Source organism: Crinia signifera, chromosome 1 (assembly GCF_055691185.1).
Source record: "Crinia signifera chromosome 1, ASM5569118v1, whole genome shotgun sequence".
Taxonomy (NCBI): Eukaryota; Metazoa; Chordata; class Amphibia; order Anura; family Myobatrachidae; genus Crinia; species Crinia signifera.
The window spans coordinates 266,781,754-266,800,279 of record NC_139217.1 but is presented as its reverse complement, the minus strand read 5'-3'; the positions used below and the strand labels follow the sequence as shown (position 1 = coordinate 266,800,279).

The following is an 18,526-nucleotide window of genomic DNA, read 5'->3' as shown; positions in this document are numbered from 1 at the left end:
CATTCCAAGCACTGGCTTTCCCTGTGGGTGACACTGATGCACGGGACTGTCCATCGGCATCGCTGCAGGGCATACACACGGAGCGTTCCATGCTCCTTTTCTAAGCATTTGGGAGAAGGGGTCAGGGCACTTACATGGATGTCATTGGTTAGTGTTTATGTGAGGGGGGATAGCATTTTCCACCCCAGAACAGAACTTTTGTTTGCTTGTCCTCAGAGATACCGATCAACCAGATGTCAGACGATTGTGCCAATGGCATCCATTTTACACCTTCTAAACCAATTCCATTATACCATTTATACCCCGTTCACATTGCTAGGCAAATTTCCGGGTCAAGTATGTCGACCCAGTAATTTGCCGTTTAACATGAGTTTTTTTTTTCAGAGTGAACTGTCCAACCCATGTTGAAATTCCCGGATCTCCAACCCTGCTTTTTACCTGGGTTGGAGACCCAGGTATTGGGACACTGGTTGACCCGTTCACACAGCAAAAACACCCAGTGTTAAAAGGCAAATTATCGGGTTGAACTGCTTCACCCAGGAATTTGCCTATCATTGAGAATGGTGGTCCGGCTCTGCAGTCCCTGGCATATAAATGCTGGGTGAAACCCGTGTTCAACACACTGGCAGTGTGAACACGGTATTATACACATGACATTGACACACTTTGAGTAATAGATACTCTTTCTCTCAGGAGAACTTTGGCTATATATATATATATACAGTATATATATATATATATATATATATATATATATATATATATATATATATATATATATATATATATATATATATATATATATATATATATTTCCACCATATACTGTTCCAGATGTACCAGCTAAAGTAGGAGTCAATAGATTTTTTAACAGCAGTTTTTAAAATTAGAATATGAGCAATATACATTCAGGGAACAAACATGTACATTTGCACACAATAAGAAGTATGCATTGTTGAGTGTTTTACAAACTTGATAATGACCTTTATTGATTACAAAAGATCTCTTTGGTATAAAGTAGAACATGGATCCAGTGCTAAATCTGTTTGGCTACATTACACTCCAGAATCTTTATTTTTCTCATTTGATGCAAATCTAAAACTCCCCAGAACCAGACTGAGCTGCATCTCTTCTTACAACCATCAGGCTGACATGTGTATCCTGGCAGCTGCAGTATACAATTTTAATGAAATGTTTTTTTCACTACGTCCCTGCTAGACCATAACCTGTTCCGCAGCTACATTCACTTACAGGTGCCCACATTTCATAACATGCCTTGTTCCTTTTCAATGGTTACCATATTATTGTAACTAAATGTGACAGTCCCATGAAACCTGTCAGAAATGTGTGTTTCCTATATCATGACTCTGTTGTCTTTGTGGATTGGTTAATCACATTGCAGGCTTTGCAGCAATTTTAGGGCATATTCCAGCCGCTGAATTATGAGTGGAGGACAACTGCTTTGCAGTGATGATAGCGGCACGGTACAGCTCTGTCTGTCTTGGTCAATGAAACTCAGTAGGTAACACTTCTGTCCTCTGCTTAAGATGATCTTTGTGCGGTCATGGTAAAAATTCACCTACCAAACAAGATAAATGATATAGCACAGTAATATTAGGGTGATATGCAAGTAATAACATAGGGGCAGATGTATTAAGCCTGGTGAAGAGATAAAGTTGAAGGTTATAATGCATCAGCCAATCAGCTGTTTGAAAAATGTCAGTTCGGCGTTGACTGGCTGGTGCGTAATCACCTTTTATTTAATCTCTTACCAGGTTTAATACACCTGCTTCATAGGGGCAGATGTACTAAGCCTTAAAAAGAGATAAATGCAAGTGTGATAAGGAGAGATAAACATCCAGCCAATCACCTGCTAACTGCCATGTTACAGGCTGTGTTTGAAAAAAGTCAGTAAGGAGCTGATTGGCTGGATGTTTATCTCTCCTATCACACTTGAATTTATCTCTTGTTAAGGCTTAATACATCTGCCCCAATATGCCTTAATTCCAGTCAATGCATCTACATCCAAGCGTTGCAAGTATTGCAGATATGAATACAATAAAAAGGCCATAGATGTCTACATTCCAGTGACGCACTTTAAATGAACCCTTTCAGTGCCATGGGAATCTGTCAAAATAGGTGTGAAAATTGGCAAGCAGACCTTTTTATTTTACCCTTTGAGTGCTATAATTGATGTGAGAGATCCTCAAAATATCCGTAAATAATGTCAGCATTGCTCACAGCGACCGTCTTTGTATTTAATTTATTTATACTAAAAGAACAGTCGCTGTGAGCGATGCTGGCATATTTAGCAAATATTTTGAGGATTTGCATACAGCAATGTTGGCACTCAAAGGCAGCGGTGGCTCTTACCTCTGTGGAGGAGGGGGGCTGCCGTGATGCCGCTCCCCCCTCCACTGCCACCGCTGCTGCTGGTCCCTGCTGACGGTTTCCGGTGCTTCATCGGTACTGTGCATGTCCTGGCCCCAGCCTCTGTGGGCTGCTTCGGTAGCAGTCCACAAACAAATAATCAGGGTCCCGGGTCAGCGCATGTGCAGCATCATCATGTGCAGAACTGATTTTTGTGGGCTGCCACTCAGTAGCCCACATAGAAGCATCCCGGAGGGAAGGAACACCTCCCAATGGGACTGCCTTGGGTGATTGGCAGGTCAGGCTTCCAACAGGAAGTCACTGCCAGTCACAGTGAAGCCAGTGCAGTCTCACAGATTGCATCTGGCTTCACACAGTGGTGAATTTCACCTGGGGGGGCTGCAGCCCTGCAGCCCATAGGTAAAAACCACCACTGCTTAAAGGGTTAACAGTGATGTCAATCTGATGTGGTTCTCATAAAATCCATCTAGCAATATAGACTGCATTTTAAAACTAGCTTGATTTTTTGTTTGTTCTGGCTAACTGCCAATCATAGCCAATCAAAATTGATAGCCAATCAAAATCAACAGGGTGGAGGGGTGTGGTATGCAACTTCCATAAATAACTTGTTTCTTCTAAGGAACACACTAACCTACATTTCATACCCATACAAAGTGACATACAGGTTACAGTGTAAATATTTATGAACTGCATTAGTGTCATTAAGGACTGACTCATTGCCATGTCACCTGCACAGGTGTAGTCAATACTCACTGACACATTTTAAAATATCCACATATGGAGCTAATTATTTCACTTATGACCCTGTGAGTAGACCTCCCAACTGTCCTGCAGGAACATCCCATTTTTGGGGGACATTCTGTGTCCCGCCAGGCACCGGCAGTGTCCCACCACAGTTGGGAGTCTCCCATGTCACCCGCTGAGCAGTGGTGAATAGATGTGTGTACAGCGTCTATACCTGCAGCCTGAGGGGCTGGGGCATGGCTATTAGCCCACAGAGCCTCTGGACAATGCCCCGACAGCGGTAACATGGGGGCGTGGCCTCAAAAATGTATGTGCTTTGTAAGCCATGCGCCCTCCCCCCCCCCCCCCCCCTATTTCAGGCTCTTGGTTTTCTAGCAAAAGCAAACTCCTTCTTTAATGAACAAAACCCACTGCAGGTGGGACAGATGTAACATGTGCAGAGAGAGTTATATTTAGGTGGGGTTTGTACTTCAAACTGATATCTATATTGCAGTGTAAAAATAAAGCAGCCAGTATTTACCCTGCACAGAAACAGAATAACACCCAAATGTAACTCTCTCTGCACATGATACATCTGCCCCACCTGCAGTGCATATGGTTTTGTCCATTAAAGGAGTTTGCTTTTATCAGTGAACCAGAATCTGGCCCCAAGTTTGAACACCTATGTACTAAACTAATCACCTGTAATGTCTTGTTACTGAACAACATTAGCATGGCCTGGTCTGTCTTCAGAAAGCGCAGGAGGCACAAGGTCCTGACGTTGGGGCTCGGTGTTGCACGGAGATCTCCACCCTGGAAAGCAGAATTTCAAGTTTAACATGTATTATGGAAGTGACTGTAGACATAACATATAGCCTCTCATTGATGTTATTTGAAGGGGGAGAGCAATGATGATGATAATAATAATAATAATTCTATTATATAGTGCTTCTCTCCCACAGGACTCAAAGTTGCTTTACATGCATCAAAAACATGATACGTGGGGAGGGATGTAATGACGGGAGCTTTTTTTAAAAGTGGCAATCACATACAAGTCAAAACTATGCCTTATAAATGATTGCCTCTTTTTCAAAAAATGTCTGAGTTTTGCCAGCATTTGACATGGCTACCGAACTTGGACGACACTATAGCCCGCCCATTATATCTACTCTAATAAATGATTTAGGCTCTTTTGATCAAATAGGGTTGTAGTTGCCAATATGATAAATGAAAAAGGAACAGGCCATCTACTGTCAAAGTCTACGTTTTGTTTCTATATAAAAAAATAATACAGTTATACTTCAGAGAAGAAAAATTTTAGCTTCTATTAAAACTCAGTGAAATTGGACCTTCTCACATCACTGATATATATAGAAGGGATCCGATATGTAATGCCGGCGGTCGGAATGCCGGCGGTCGGAATGCCGGCGGTCGGAATCCCGACACTGGAATCCCGACCGCCGAAATCCCGACATGGGGGGGACGTGGAGCGCCCCCCTTGCGGGCTCGCTGCGCTCGCCACGTAGCGGGCCCGGTGCCTCGCTACGCTCGGCACGCTATTTTATTATCCCTCTATGGGTGTCGTGGACACCCACGGAGGGAGAAAGTTTCGGGATTTCGGCGGTCGGGATTCCAGTGTCGGGATTTCGGCGGTCGGGATTCCAGTGTCGGGATTCCGACCGCCGGGATCCCGACCGCCGGCAAATTGACTGCATCCCATATAGAAGCATGTTCTCAAATGATGTGGTATAAAGTGTAAACGTTATACAAACAATGGGCCGAATTCAGATCCAAAAAGAGGAAAAATACCGATGTTCAGTACATTGCTCATGTACCAAACCCGTACTACACATGTGCAATATGGGTCCTGTGTTGTCAGACACACTATGGCTACAGATGTCAGTAAATTGCAGATGGGGACCGCTGCTGTTTCCCAAAACTGAGGCATGTCATATCCAATTTGAGGGAGTGCAGAGCCCAGGATCTAAAGGCCCCCATACATTAGGCCGACTTGTCCTTAGGACAAGTCGGACCCAATTCTCCTGTGAGCCGCCCAGGAGCTCCCCGGGAGGCTCACACACAATTTGGCACATGATGAGCCAAATTTGACATGTGATAAATCGCTTGTGATTTATCACATGTCGGGGCGCAGGGGGCAGGCGGTGAGGGTCAGGGGGCGGCGGTGCTCTTATCAGGGGGAGCAGTGGGGCGGGCATTTTAAAATACCTGTCAAATGACTGGCCGTTCTCTGATTGGCTGGCTGAGAGCTCAGCCAATCAGAGAACGGCCAGTCATTTGACAGGAATTTTAAAATCTAATACCCGCCACTGCGCGTCCCGTCCCGACTCCCGCAGCGCTGCTGATATCTATGATCATCACCGCCCGGCCAGGGACCCACTGCCCGCCCCACTGCTCCCCCGGTGTCTGTATGCATATGCCTGTCAGGTGGGCAGGCATATGCATACAGGGAGGTCGGACGTGATCGTATGTACTGACCGTCCGACCTCGCTGATCCGGTCCGATGCGCATGGGACCGCGCATCGGATCGGATCAGATATCACACACCTGCGATTTTGGGCCGATTTCACCCGATTATCGGCACAAAGTGCCGAAATCGGATGATATCGTCCCAAAATCGCATAGTGTATGGGGGCCTTAAGTCAGAGGATGAAGATTTCTTGGCCTCTTGGTCAGAGCGGTGGCGGCTAGCTTGCCTGACCCCATGGATTACGCAGTCAGTCGATAATGTCCCAGGTGCTCAAATGCTGCAGCACTGGATCACAAATGCATGCAGGAGGGATCTATTTATATCAGACGCTTCTTGCTGCATTACCATATTAGTGCATCGCTACTGCTTCCAGGTAAGCAGCCGCAGCAGCAAGGTCTCCTCCAAACCCATCTGAATTAGGCCCCATGTGCTTTTCCTTTGGCATGGCTGTTTATTCCTCACCTCCAACATATTTTCCTGCATGTATTCAGAGAAGAACCTCAGTATCTTCATTTTTACATCCAACTTGCAGGGCGGACTCCATTCAGGGAATGTAATGTGCTCGCATGAGCTTGTAGAATAGCAAACTTTCCTGAAAGAAATGGAGAGTGAGCACTGACGCCTTAAGCTGGGAACACATTAGACAATGTTTAGGAGCAACAGGACACGGTGGGGTAGCGGAGATTAGTAGCCGATTCCATGTGTGACAAGTGTCAGCAGGGGTGGGGTACTGGAGTGGGGGCATACTACATTCCGCAGCATGGCTCTCGCTAGCAATATCCTCCGCTAGCGATTCCTGTTAGTGTGCATATGGTTTACTATATTGTCCAGTGTGTGTATGTTCACCTTTAGTAATGCTAATGCAGAAAGTCATTATATTGTTATACTTACTGCAAATAGGGGGAGAGAATAGTGTGTGTCCCATCACTTAGAAGGACTCCGGTACAGTTGTCTGACAGCTGGTAACCAAAGCCATATTTATTTGAGTAATCCACCCACTTGGTCACCCACAGAATAGGGCAAGTCACCTGATCTCTGGGATCCAATTCACCTGGTTGATGGAAAATCAAAATTTAAAGCCAGCTTAAGACAAATATGTATTTATTATACATTTTTATAGTCTACCACACAGACATATATAGAATATAGATTTATTTTATTAGATAGCTATGTTGTAGAAATGTTTTCATAACCACTTTTCTGTAACCCTCATTACATCAGACATTTTCCCTACAAACAACACCAAGTCTTGGAGAGAGATCAAGTGGAGAGAAATAAAATACCAATCAATCAGCTCCTAAAGCTGGGTACACACTGGAGCGATGTGTACCCAGTCGGTGTGGCAGCCCGGCAGGCCAACATATGGGAACCTTGTGTTAATGACAGATTGAACAATTGCTGTGCCGTCCTTCATTAGCATACATGTCACTAGCGGCATCATTAGGTTTGATGTGTAGCGCATCCAGGGCTGCCGAGAGGGGGGGGGGGGGAGCGGGTACTAATTACCCGGGCCCGGGCTTGCTGGAGGGACCCGGCGGGGGCCCTGGTCCGACCCCCCAGGCAGCAACAGCACACACCTACAGCATGTGCATCTCACTGACAGCGTGAGAGCTCATGCTGAGCCTGCTGTCAGCACAGCACATGCTATAGGTGTGTGCTGCTGTGAGGGGGACAACGACAATAACACTCCCCCCTTGACTTTAGAGTGTTTTTCACCCCCTCCTAAACATTTTGGGTGTGTGGCCTAATTGTGAGAGGTGGTCTCGCCTCCCAAAATTAGGCCACTCCCCCTACATTTACCCGGGGCCCGGCATTCCTCTCGGCGGTCCTGAGCACATCAACCTGCATGCACCAACATATCTGTCATTCACACTGCCTGATATGTTCTGGATCTGTCATTTTACAAACACAAGAAGTCTCTCTAAATTAAAAATGCGGTAAAAACCCCGTTATCGAGGTTTTTACCGCATTTTGGGATGCTCTAAGTATCCCCCGCCGGGTTACCGCAGGGGGGGGGGGCATTGCCAGAAAATTCTGTCGATGTCCCATAGAAGCCCATGGGCTTCTAACGCGATCCCCCGCCGCCCCGCACCGAACTGTGCTACCCGGACCTGTGACCTCCTCCCTGCACTTTACATCCTCTTCCGGGTGCAGGCAGGAGGAGAGCCAGCCCCCCCCCCCCTGCAGCAGCCGCATCATGATCCAGGCTGGGTAAGAGAGGGAGGGGGGAGCCGCCGGGACTCGCCGCTCATCGCCGGGTCAGCGCAAAAGACAGTTCTTAACGCAAGAGCTGTCTTTTGTGATAATTATCGCATATGTTAGCTCATATGCGATAATTATGTTTGCGTTAGCCGGCCGTAAGGGGGTAAAGATGTTAGAGCATCCCCCCCTATGTTTGAAAAATGTCAGATAGGAGCTGATTGGTTAGTTGTTTATCACTCTTTTATCACTTTTAAAGTTTAGTGCATCTGACCCTTTTTCTGGGGCACTCTTGTGAAGAATGAATAATTCCTAGTTGCTAAAACATAATTTTTATTATGTAAGTTATATCTTTTGCAATTAGGAATTATAAATGGTTGACAAGTGTGCCCCAGAAAAAGTCTTCAAGTCTGACTTATGCAAAACATTTCTTCTTAAGCTTAAACACTAGAAGGACCACCAGCCAAGTGCTAAATCTCACAGAAACAGCCATCATGTCTACATATATATATACACAATTATGTGACACACATTTAGGGGCCAATTCAGAGTGATCCCTTTGGTTGGTCCGAATTGGGCCCCGTTTTTAATGGTGGGGGTCTGCGCATGTGCAAGCCCCCTGTGCGAAAGCCTTTGGCGAGTATCACACTTACTGAGACGTTCGCTCTGTGAGGACGGGGGCTGGAGCAGGGGAACGCCCAGCGTTTTATGGACGTCCCCATGAAAACGCTGGGCATTCCCCTGCAAACGCAGGTTTGGTGATGCTTGCTCGGAGTGGGCGGCTGACGTCACATGATGTCAGCGCCCGGACCCTTTTTGGCCGTGCAGTGTTTACCTGTTCCCTAGGCTGCGAACATACGCAGCCTAGAGAACAGGTCTGACTCAGGCCCTTAATCTATTGCAGATTTTCTTTTTCTCTTGCTTTCACATTTTTTAGACACAGCCTGTGACATGGCATTCAGGAGATGAATGTTATCTCGCTCCACTTTATCACTCTCCAAGGCTTAGTACATCTCCCTGAAAGTACCAGCAATCTGGCCCTAACTGTCATTTTGCAAACAGTCTGTGACAGGGCATTTAGGGCTCACCGACATTGCGCCTGATTCAGACCTGTTTGATATGCTGCATATACTCGCAGCCTAGTGAAGTAAGCGCAAACCCCACCCCAACTGCCCAAATCCCCTCGATATCATGCGAGGGTATGTGTTCGAGAAATCCCAGGAGATAAATCATTCAATGGTCTGTACTGGTCGCAGGAACATGCTCCTTCGATTATCACTAGAAATTGATGGTCGCTGATGAAAACGGTAAACGTGATGGTCACTGAGCGATATTAAGTTCAATTTGCTTAGCATCCAAATCGCACCACGTGTACACACCTATAGAGTCAGTTCAGTGGTGGGGTACAGTCATGCTCCTAATTGTCCACACACGATATGATTGGCAGATATTAGCACTGGTTCTGCCTTTCAGTTTGCCCATAATTAATTTGCTTAGTCCTGGACTACCAACCTGAGGCAGTCCTGCAAGAGCCTTGAGGCACCCCTGGGTGCATAGGCACTCAGTTTGGGAACCAATGGGCTAGTTTATATTATAGCTATACCAAAGGCAATATGGTTAAACAAACTTCAGGTCTGGAATGTATCATGTACAGTTTGCTGTCACCTGGTATGATGTTGCAGAGGCAGTTCTCTAATAGAAGCGTGACATCCCCCACCACTCTCTCTCTGATGGTCTCTGTCTGCACTGAAAGAAAAGAATAGCACAGTAATAATTACCAAAATAGGAACAGTAAGTAAATGTGGACCTACTGGAAATAATCAGTTTCCACATGATTTCAATAGAAATAAATATTTAAAGTTTCAGTAAGTATATGAAAAACAATCCTTTATATTTAAAGATGATTTCAGGATTTATTGATGGTAAATACATAACTCAAAAATATAGCAGGATATTTTAGTCTACTCGAAAATGATTCCAGATACTAGAATGGTCAATGCCTATGATGGAAAAATAAGGATTGTGTCCATCCTATATAATAAAAGGATAATGTTTCTCCTCACCTCTGTGGGGTGTGTGGGTGTGTGTGTGTGTGTTTTGCATGCCCGGTGGCCACAGAGCAGTTCAGTGGCCAGATGTACTAAGCTTGAAAAGTGATCAAATGGAAAGTGATAAACAGCCAGCCAATCAGCTCCTACAGACAGGAGTTGATTGGCTGGCTGGTTATCACTCTCCATTTGATCACTTTTGAACCATAGTGCATCTGGCCCCAGGTGTTCAGTTTCATTTGGTCATGCATACCTGATGGTGTTGACATTACTGTTATGTTGTTCTGTCATTTTGACGGGCGGGCACTATTTGCATATTTAGCCATGTCCCGTCCTCACGAAAGCCGCGGATCGCGGTAATTCAACATGGCTGCCGGGGAGATGCGGAGGGTGTGCCCGAATCCAGGAGGATTGCCCACCTTTCTGGGGGGCCGGGAGGGGGACCCAATTTCCGGGACCCTCCCGGCCAATCCGTGAGGGTAGGCAACCCTGGCATACAGTATATCACTTTAGAAATTGTCACCTATGGAAATCATTTGATAATGATGCCCCAAACTATAACATAAAAGTCATACCATTTTAAATAGTTCATAGATGTTAGCCAGCAACACTAACTATACAATATAATGTATGTATTTTTGTAGATAGCATTATAATAACAGGTCAGTTTTTATTACTATACTAGATCACAGCCTGTCAAAATGACAAAGCTGCTGGAAGCCAGAGAAGCAGCATTAGGGCCAGATGCACTAAGCTTCAAAAGTGATAAAATGGAGAGTGATAAATAGAGACAGGATTATATGCAACATAAAAAGCTTGAAATATGCATGCAAATATGCATGAAAAATGCTTAAAATATGCATGAAAAGTGTTAACATATGCTACATTAAATAATAAAAAAAGTACTTTTTAACTTATTTATTTAAAAATCAGCGTACAATTAGTTGCAAATAAACCTCAAAAATAGGCCCACAGCATCTGCAGATGTCTAGTGCTGTACACAGGATTTCTTTTCTTCCTGGCTGCTACAGCATAGTGCAGCGTCCAAAGCTCTTCTTGCATCAACTACATGGACCCTCATCTCCAGCACCGATGGATCAAATGTCAACATAGCGTGTGAGGGCGGCGCAGTGTAAGGCTTTCTCCCTGCGCAGCATACTCACTGTGACATGGCATTTCCTCCGCGCCGCGTGATTTCACAACCCTTCCGCCCGCCTCCTCTGCTGCAGAAGTCTGTCTCTTGGTGTAAAGTCCCAGGCCAGGGGCAGGCAAAGGTTCAGGAGCTTCGTAATGGCATCCGCCCCGACTGACTTTTATCAACATGGATTGGCAGCTAGAGCAGTGCCATCCAAAGTTCCCCACACTGCGCACATATTGCCCAAGCCTGCACACTCTACCACTACCTGGCAAGCAGCAGCAGCAGGGCAAAGCAGTGCTGTGACTCGCGGGTGGAAAGGTGGCGGGGCCTAAAATATGCACCATCACTAGATTTTAGATAAAATATGCAGTAACCAGTGAGAATGGGCAAAATATGCAAATGCATATGCAAATATGCAAATGCATATAATCCTGTCTCTAGTGATAAACAACCAACCAATCAGCTCCTGTCTGACATTTTCAAACACAGTCTGTGACATGGCAGGTAGGATTTGATTGGCTGGCTGTTTATCACTCTCACTTTTATCACTTTTCAAAATTAGGGCATCTGGGGAATAAAGGGCCCACTTATCAATCAATATTTGCCACTAAATCCCCGAAAACACCCATTTTCGGGGGTTAGCCACAAATATTAAGTATCACTAGGGCCCTTATTCTGGTTGGTGCGGTCAGAGCCGCACACGGGGCTCCGACCGCACAAACCAAGGGCCGCCCACCAGACGGATCGCCACGGCCGTCCGTACACGGACGGCTGGCGATCCGCATTAAAATGGTGGAGGCTACGCCTCCACCATGGTGGGAGCTGCCCCCTGCATTCGATGGTCGTCGACCATCGAAGGCAGGCCCGCACGCCGCGGCAGCTCCCGCAAGCTAAGACCACACGGACAATCGTCCGTGTGGTAGCTTGTATGGGGGCTGAAAGCTGACATCCGGCGACGTCAGCTTTCCGCCCCCATGTCATGGTAATGAGGGCGTCATACCCTCATTACCATGCATACGCCCCGCGTTTGCATGGGAACGCCCATGAAACGCGGGGCGTACACATAGGGAAATGAGGGCATGAAGCCTCTCACGCCCCTATACGCCCCCTTTGCGGCGGACGAAATACGTCTGCGGCGAAGGGGGCTGCACATGCGCAGATTGACCTCTGCGCATGTGCAGAGTCCAAACATCGGCGGTACGGCCGCACGCGGGCCGTACCGACCGAATCAGAATAAGGGCCTTAATCACTTGATACATCGGACAGCTTTGCATGCCTCATAAAAACCTATGGGGGATGTGGCCAGTAGCGATGCAGGAGGGATCGCAGCAGGGATTGGAGATTCCAGCTGCAGTACCTCATACATACATGGGGGTGATACTTAATATTTGCGGCTAACCCCCGAAAAATGGGTGTTTTCTGGGATTTAGCGGCAAATATTGATTGATAAATGGGCCCTTTATTCTTTTATTATTTTATTATATAGGATAATTGTGCTTAGGACAAACACATACATATGCTAAGAACTAGTATTTTTCTGTGTTTGGTTAATTACCATATAACTCGGGGGGGGGGGGGGGGGGAGATGTATCAAGCTCTAGAGAGAGATAGAGAGATTATGGGGGTAATTCATATCTGCCTGCTAGGCTGCGTATATATGCGGCATAGCGAGCAGGTAAACACTTTCTCGCCGAACCCCCCCCCCCCCCCACGCCCAAATCCCCGTGCTACAATGCAAGTGGATGTGTACGCTGATACATCCCCTTACATGCGCCCACACAGAGGAGAAATCATTCAAGTAAGCTTGTAAAGAAAAGAAAGCCTGTATTTCCTTTTCTGATGGATTCGGGACGGGCACTGATGTCCTCCTCCCACCTTGAGCAGGCATGGAAATACCTGCCTTCACAATGGCACACCCAGCATTTCTATTGGCACACCCACCGTTTCCGTGGGCATGCCCCATGAAATGTTAGCGGACCCCAGTGACCGCCCCCCGGCTGCCAATCATTATGCGAATGCCCCGGCGAGAGGAAAATGTACCGAAAGAGTTCACTCCAAGGATTTTAACATGCGCATTATCGCACATGCACAGACCCCACAATCAGGGACGGAGCCCAATTCAGACCTGCGCCAACAGGTCTGAATCAGCCCCTAAGTATAAACCAATTCGCTTCTCATCACTGTGCATGATAAACAACAGAAGCAGATTGCTTGGTACTTTATCTCTCTCCAAGAACTGCTGCAGTCTGTAATGTAACTCTTTGCCTTACCTCTTACAGCACTTCATCTTCTATAACAAAAAGAGTATGTTGATCTATCAAGCAGTGAAAAAGTAAAGAAGTGCACCAGTGGAGAAGTCGCAACCAATACGCTTCTGCCTATCATTTTATAAAATGTGTTTGATAAATGCTACCTCAGAGTAGGTTGGTTGTTTTGGGCAATGTGTCCACTGTTCCACTTCTCCACTCTTTTCACTGTTTGATACATCAATCCCATACCTCCCAACTGTCCCGCTAAATGGCTGAAAATGGGACGCAGGGAGTGGTCCTCATTTGCATATGCCATGCCCCAATTGCATACACCACACCTCTTTTTGGCGCTCCCGTGTCCCTATACTTCAATGGAAATGTTGGGAGGTATACAATCCCTATGTCTGTCACTAAATAATGCTCAAACGAATTAAGAGGAAAAAAAATCCTTGAATAACTAATAGAAATGATCATTACTATTTATTCTAACACTGCGTGCTGCTAATATAGGGTACTTCTTCAGTGTAATCTTTAGCAGAGACACTATTCATATAAGCACTGGCACTAACACTTCTAGCACAGCCCAAGATGTAGGTCTACTATGTGCAGCCATCTACAGTTTGTGAAGCTGACCAGCGGTATATACAGAGCCGGCCTTAGGCATAGGCAAACTAGGCAATTGCCTAGGGCATTTGGAATGCATAGGGGCATCAGCAGCTTCTGCTGATTAAAATGATATGCAGCATGCCTATATTCTGTGTGTGAGTGAGGCTGTATCTGCATATGAAATAGTGTATTCATGAAAATCACTGTAACATAGCATTTCGTATGCAGGTACAGCCACAGTCGCACACAGAATATAGGCATGCCGCATATCATTTTAATCATTGGAAGTTCCTTGTGCATGCTGGTCATAACAATGCAAATAAGATGAATTTTCAGCAAAAAGGCACACAACGTTAGCAGAACTTGGCAGGAGCTGCATGGCTTATTGAGTCAAGATGTATGAGGAAACATCTGTATCCAAGTAGAGGCAGAGGTCACAGTGTTAGCGGCCAGTGCGAGTGCTGTCTGCAGGTGGGTTGCTTGTGCAATAGTGTTCGGCATATGTGTAAGGGGCATTATGGGCGAGATTACTAAAGGGAAAATGCGGTAAAACCCCCGTTTTACCGCATTTTCCTATGTACTATTACCCGACCGCCACGTCACCGCAGTGTAGGGTATCGCCACCTTTGGGTGGCGATACCCTATAGAAGCCTATGGGCTTCTTTTCGCCGCCCGACGCCTCCGCCGAAAAACCCGCCGACCCCCCTCTCCCCCTCCCTCTCTTACCTGGTCCAGGTCAGGGCCGGATTTGTGCCTAGGCCCGTGAGGCACCGGCCTCAGGGTGGCACTAATTAAGGGCGGCAGGCAGGCTGACATTCTGTTAAATGGCACAGCGGGTGGGCAGTGGCGAGTGACGAGCGCCGCCGCCACAAATTATCCTATGTCGGCGGCAGCGCCGCTCATCACCCGCCACTGCCCACCACTCTGCCATGCATTACATCACCGCTTAGTGGCTGGATCCGACGGTCCCCCTGCGCGTCCGAAAATGGCTCATTGCTGCCGGCTCCCGCCCATTGGCTACTCCACACACACAGTCTATTGGCTGCTGTGTATCCCGCAGCTGAGCTGATTGGCGCGCAGATCCTTCCTGCGCTCAGTCAGTCACAGTGTGTGAGCCGGAGAGAGACTGATGGAGACACTGTGCTAATCACTGTACTAATAAGTGCCTCCCTCCGGGTCCTCCGTACAGTGAGCAGTCCAGAGTGCTTAAAAAAATATGAAGGTGGGCTACAGTTAAATTGTTATGAAATATATAAATAACAAAATATATATACATTTATGATTACATTAAAACAGGGTTGCCGACCCTCCCGTAATTACCGGGAGGATCCCGAAAATCTGGTCCTCCTCCCGGCCCCCCGGAAAGGTGGGCAACCCTCCCGGATTCTGGGGGACCCCCACGCCACCCCCCGATTGCGGCGTCTTCCCCATACCTTTGGATTGAAATCCATCAATCCGCGGGTCTCAGAGGAGGGGGCGGAGCTAAAATCACGTCATTTTAGCCCCGCCCCCTCCACGTAGATCTGTGAATTGGGGTTTTTACCATCCTGGGGGCGGGGCTTAATGATGTATAGCTCAAGCCCCGCCCCCCGAACTGCAGCTGGAAGTCTCCTCTCCGACAGAAAAAGTCGACAACCCTGCATTAAAATAGGGGGGGGGGGCAAAAAATGTTGTGCCTAGGGGCGGCCTGGCCCCTAAATTCGCCCCTGGTCCAGGTCCTCCTGGACCCGGAAGGTAACCCCTTCCTCCCCCTAGTGACGCAGCCGGACGTCCTTCCGGCTGCAGGGGGGAGGAAGAGGCGCCAGGGACAGCTTGCATAGCTGTCCCCGGCGTGAGGGATGCAGAAGGGGGCAGAGAGGTACACCACATTCCAGGTATCGCGGGGGGCCTCCGTCACCGCATCGCGATGCCAGCCGCATATGTTAGTACATATGCGGCGGCATCGCGGCGGGGGGGCCGCGATGGGCGGCGATGTATTTTAATACATCCCGCCCTATGTGTGTCATGTATAAATGCTTTAATAATGTGCGACATGTGTAACAGGCATTATGTGTGTCATGTGTATAAGTGCATTAATAATGTGCAACATATGTGTAATGGGCATTATGTGTGTCATGTGTATGAAGGGCACTAATAAAGGTTGGCATAATGTGTAAGGGGCATTATGGTTATAAGGACATTAATAATGTGTGTCATGTGTAAGGGGCATTACTGTGTGGTATTAGTGGTACAGAGAGAAAGGGGTAGGGGGTACAAATTACCCAGGCCAAAGTCTGATGGAAGGGCCCAGCACACACTGCTTTGTGCTGGGTTGCAGTGTGGCCATGGAGGTGCTTAAAATACAATATTTCTCAGGATTTTTTTCTAAGGGTATAATGTGAGGAGTAATGTACATAAGGTAAAGTGGTACTACTGTGTGATGTAACGTGAATAAGGGACACCATCGCATGATATAATGTGAACAAAGTTGCACTACTGTGTGGCAAAATTTGAATTGGGGGTACTATTGTGTGACCATGCCCCTTCCCAGCAAGAACACACCCCTGTTTGAGCTGAGCACTGAATGTGTGCACTGTTTCTATTTAAAATATTGCGGGTAGGAGCACCAAAATGATGACTGCTATGATGAGGGTTGATGGTGCTGGGAAGGGGGAGCAGGGTCAGGGCGTAACTAGTGGCGGTGCTAGGGGGCACCAGCTAAAATCTTGCCTAGGGCGTCATTTAGGCTAGGGCCGGCTCTGGGTATATACCTGCGCAAAAGGATTTGTGGAATATTCCTCTGTATAAAACTTTAGCTGCCTTTCTGAAGAAACTGGTAAGGTGGATGGAAAGCGACAGGGTGGGAGCTGTGTGGCAGGTGGTAGATGACAGCTTCTCAGGTGTGGTTTCCTAAAGACAAGAAAGGTGATGATAAAACAAAATTATATTCTTGTGTACGGGGTTACATGCACCTTACTGAATACGTCCCATTAAATGTGTAGCTCCTTATGACAGCCCTCCAGAGATGCCTATAATGCACAACAAGAAGTACTGTAAGTCTCAGTACACCAGAGTGACTGTTCTGTACCTGGGTGAAGAAATCATGGGCCATGATGTCCTCTATACATGGCCTATAAGTGGGGCAACTGGCAAGTAAGGAGATGATTAGTCTTCTGCCACCTAGCGATATGTAAGCGGGTACAGGAAAGAAGCCTTCTCGGATGAAGAAATACATCTCTTTCTGTGACTGGGCTCTAAAAGGGGAAAATCCGCACAGCATTGTGTACCTGCACACAAGAGAGTGGAGCTGTAAGGATTTGGCAGCAACTCGATCAACATCCCATAACTTAATACAACAACACATTGCCCAATCAGGATCTGCAGCACTTAGGGGCCAATTCAGGTTGGGTCGCAGGGCTGTACGGTCTGCAGTACGAATGTGTGAGCCATTCATCTGAAGGGTGACGCACACCCTGTGGGCGTTTGGGGGCGAAAACACAGCATTTTTCAGGAGTGACCAGGAAAGCACAGGCGTTCCCTGACCATTGCTGCATTTACCTGGTCTCTGGGCTCGAAATCCCATAGCCCAGCGATCATGTCTGAATTGAGGCCTTAAGGGGTAATTCAGACCCTGTTTGCAGCGCCGAGTAAGTCTGGACTTACTCAGCGCTGCGATGGCTGTGGGGAGAAGGAGGCTGCTGATAATGTCAGCGGCGCTCCTTTACAACGGCTGGGAATTACTGTGTTTTTCTGGGGCACTTCCTTTATTCGGTATTCGACAGCCCTGCGCATTAACCTTTGTACATAAACAATATACATCACCTATGCCCCCTCTATATGCTTATGGAGGACCTCACTTCTTTCTTGAAATAATTTCTGGTAATTTTCCTCTGCTTTACACAAACGTGGCATAGCTGGTAGAGTTTTCATAGGAGACTTCATATTATAATATGAATATTGCCCTTCCTATACCCACCCACCCCCACACACACACACACACATTTTAATTGACACAAGTGACTTTTATTCTATTAATTTTCCTTTCTCCCCTTTTTGTTTACTCATATTGCTTTTTTCTACACTCATCCAATCAGCAATGTATTGTGATGTTCCAGCAAGACTCTCTTTAGTTATGTGTGTCAGACACTTTGGTCATTTGTATGTTGTGCTGATTTTGTTTAAATAAAATCAGACTGTATTTGGAGTACTAAATCCCATATTGGGCTGGTATCATACCTCTGCTTTGCAACCAGCAGTTTATGTGTAAGTAAAAAAAAAAACAGCTGATCATTCCTATCACTACACAGTCTATGGCATATGCCCTTTACTGCACATCTACAGGTTTCCAAAGCTTCTATTGCTTACTAAGGCTATATGTTGTGTTTTCCCCTGGCAGATAAAACTGCTGAAGGTCCAGGGCCATTGAAATTAATTAAAAATGCTGCAACCAATCAAAACACAAGCTGTAGAAAAAAGTGCAGTATCATGTAGTAAATAATGATTCACCCTAGCTGATGAGAACCACACAGGCAGAACAATTCTGCTAAGCACAGGTACACAACTTATAGCACACATTACCCAGGTTTGGAATATAAACTAACATGTCACAAAATCATGATGATCACATAGTTGAAGTATTTCTTAAAAATACCTATGGGTCTGCCCATCTGGCAAATCCCAGAAGGGCTGACAGATGGGCCACCCA

The 18,526-nt window shown here is 46.6% G+C and overlaps 1 protein-coding gene across 1 annotated transcript in view; it reads right to left on the bottom strand.

The window, feature by feature from the left end:
- Window positions 1-956: 956 nt before the first annotated feature.
- The window catches only part of LOC146071697 (serine/threonine-protein kinase PLK2-like), a 27,352-nt gene continuing 9,782 nt past the window's right edge, over window positions 957-18,526 (bottom strand). Inside the window, exons 2-8 of the mRNA XM_083179455.1 lie at window positions 16,910-17,108; window positions 16,593-16,731; window positions 9,467-9,547; window positions 6,494-6,653; window positions 6,065-6,194; window positions 3,817-3,927; window positions 957-1,579 (exon numbers count right to left, since the gene is read on the bottom strand). Coding sequence (XP_083035581.1) covers window positions 1,388-1,579; window positions 3,817-3,927; window positions 6,065-6,194; window positions 6,494-6,653; window positions 9,467-9,547; window positions 16,593-16,731; window positions 16,910-17,108 — 1,012 coding nt within the window. The 3' untranslated portion in view covers window positions 957-1,387. The remainder of the gene's footprint in view (window positions 1,580-3,816; window positions 3,928-6,064; window positions 6,195-6,493; window positions 6,654-9,466; window positions 9,548-16,592; window positions 16,732-16,909; window positions 17,109-18,526) is intronic.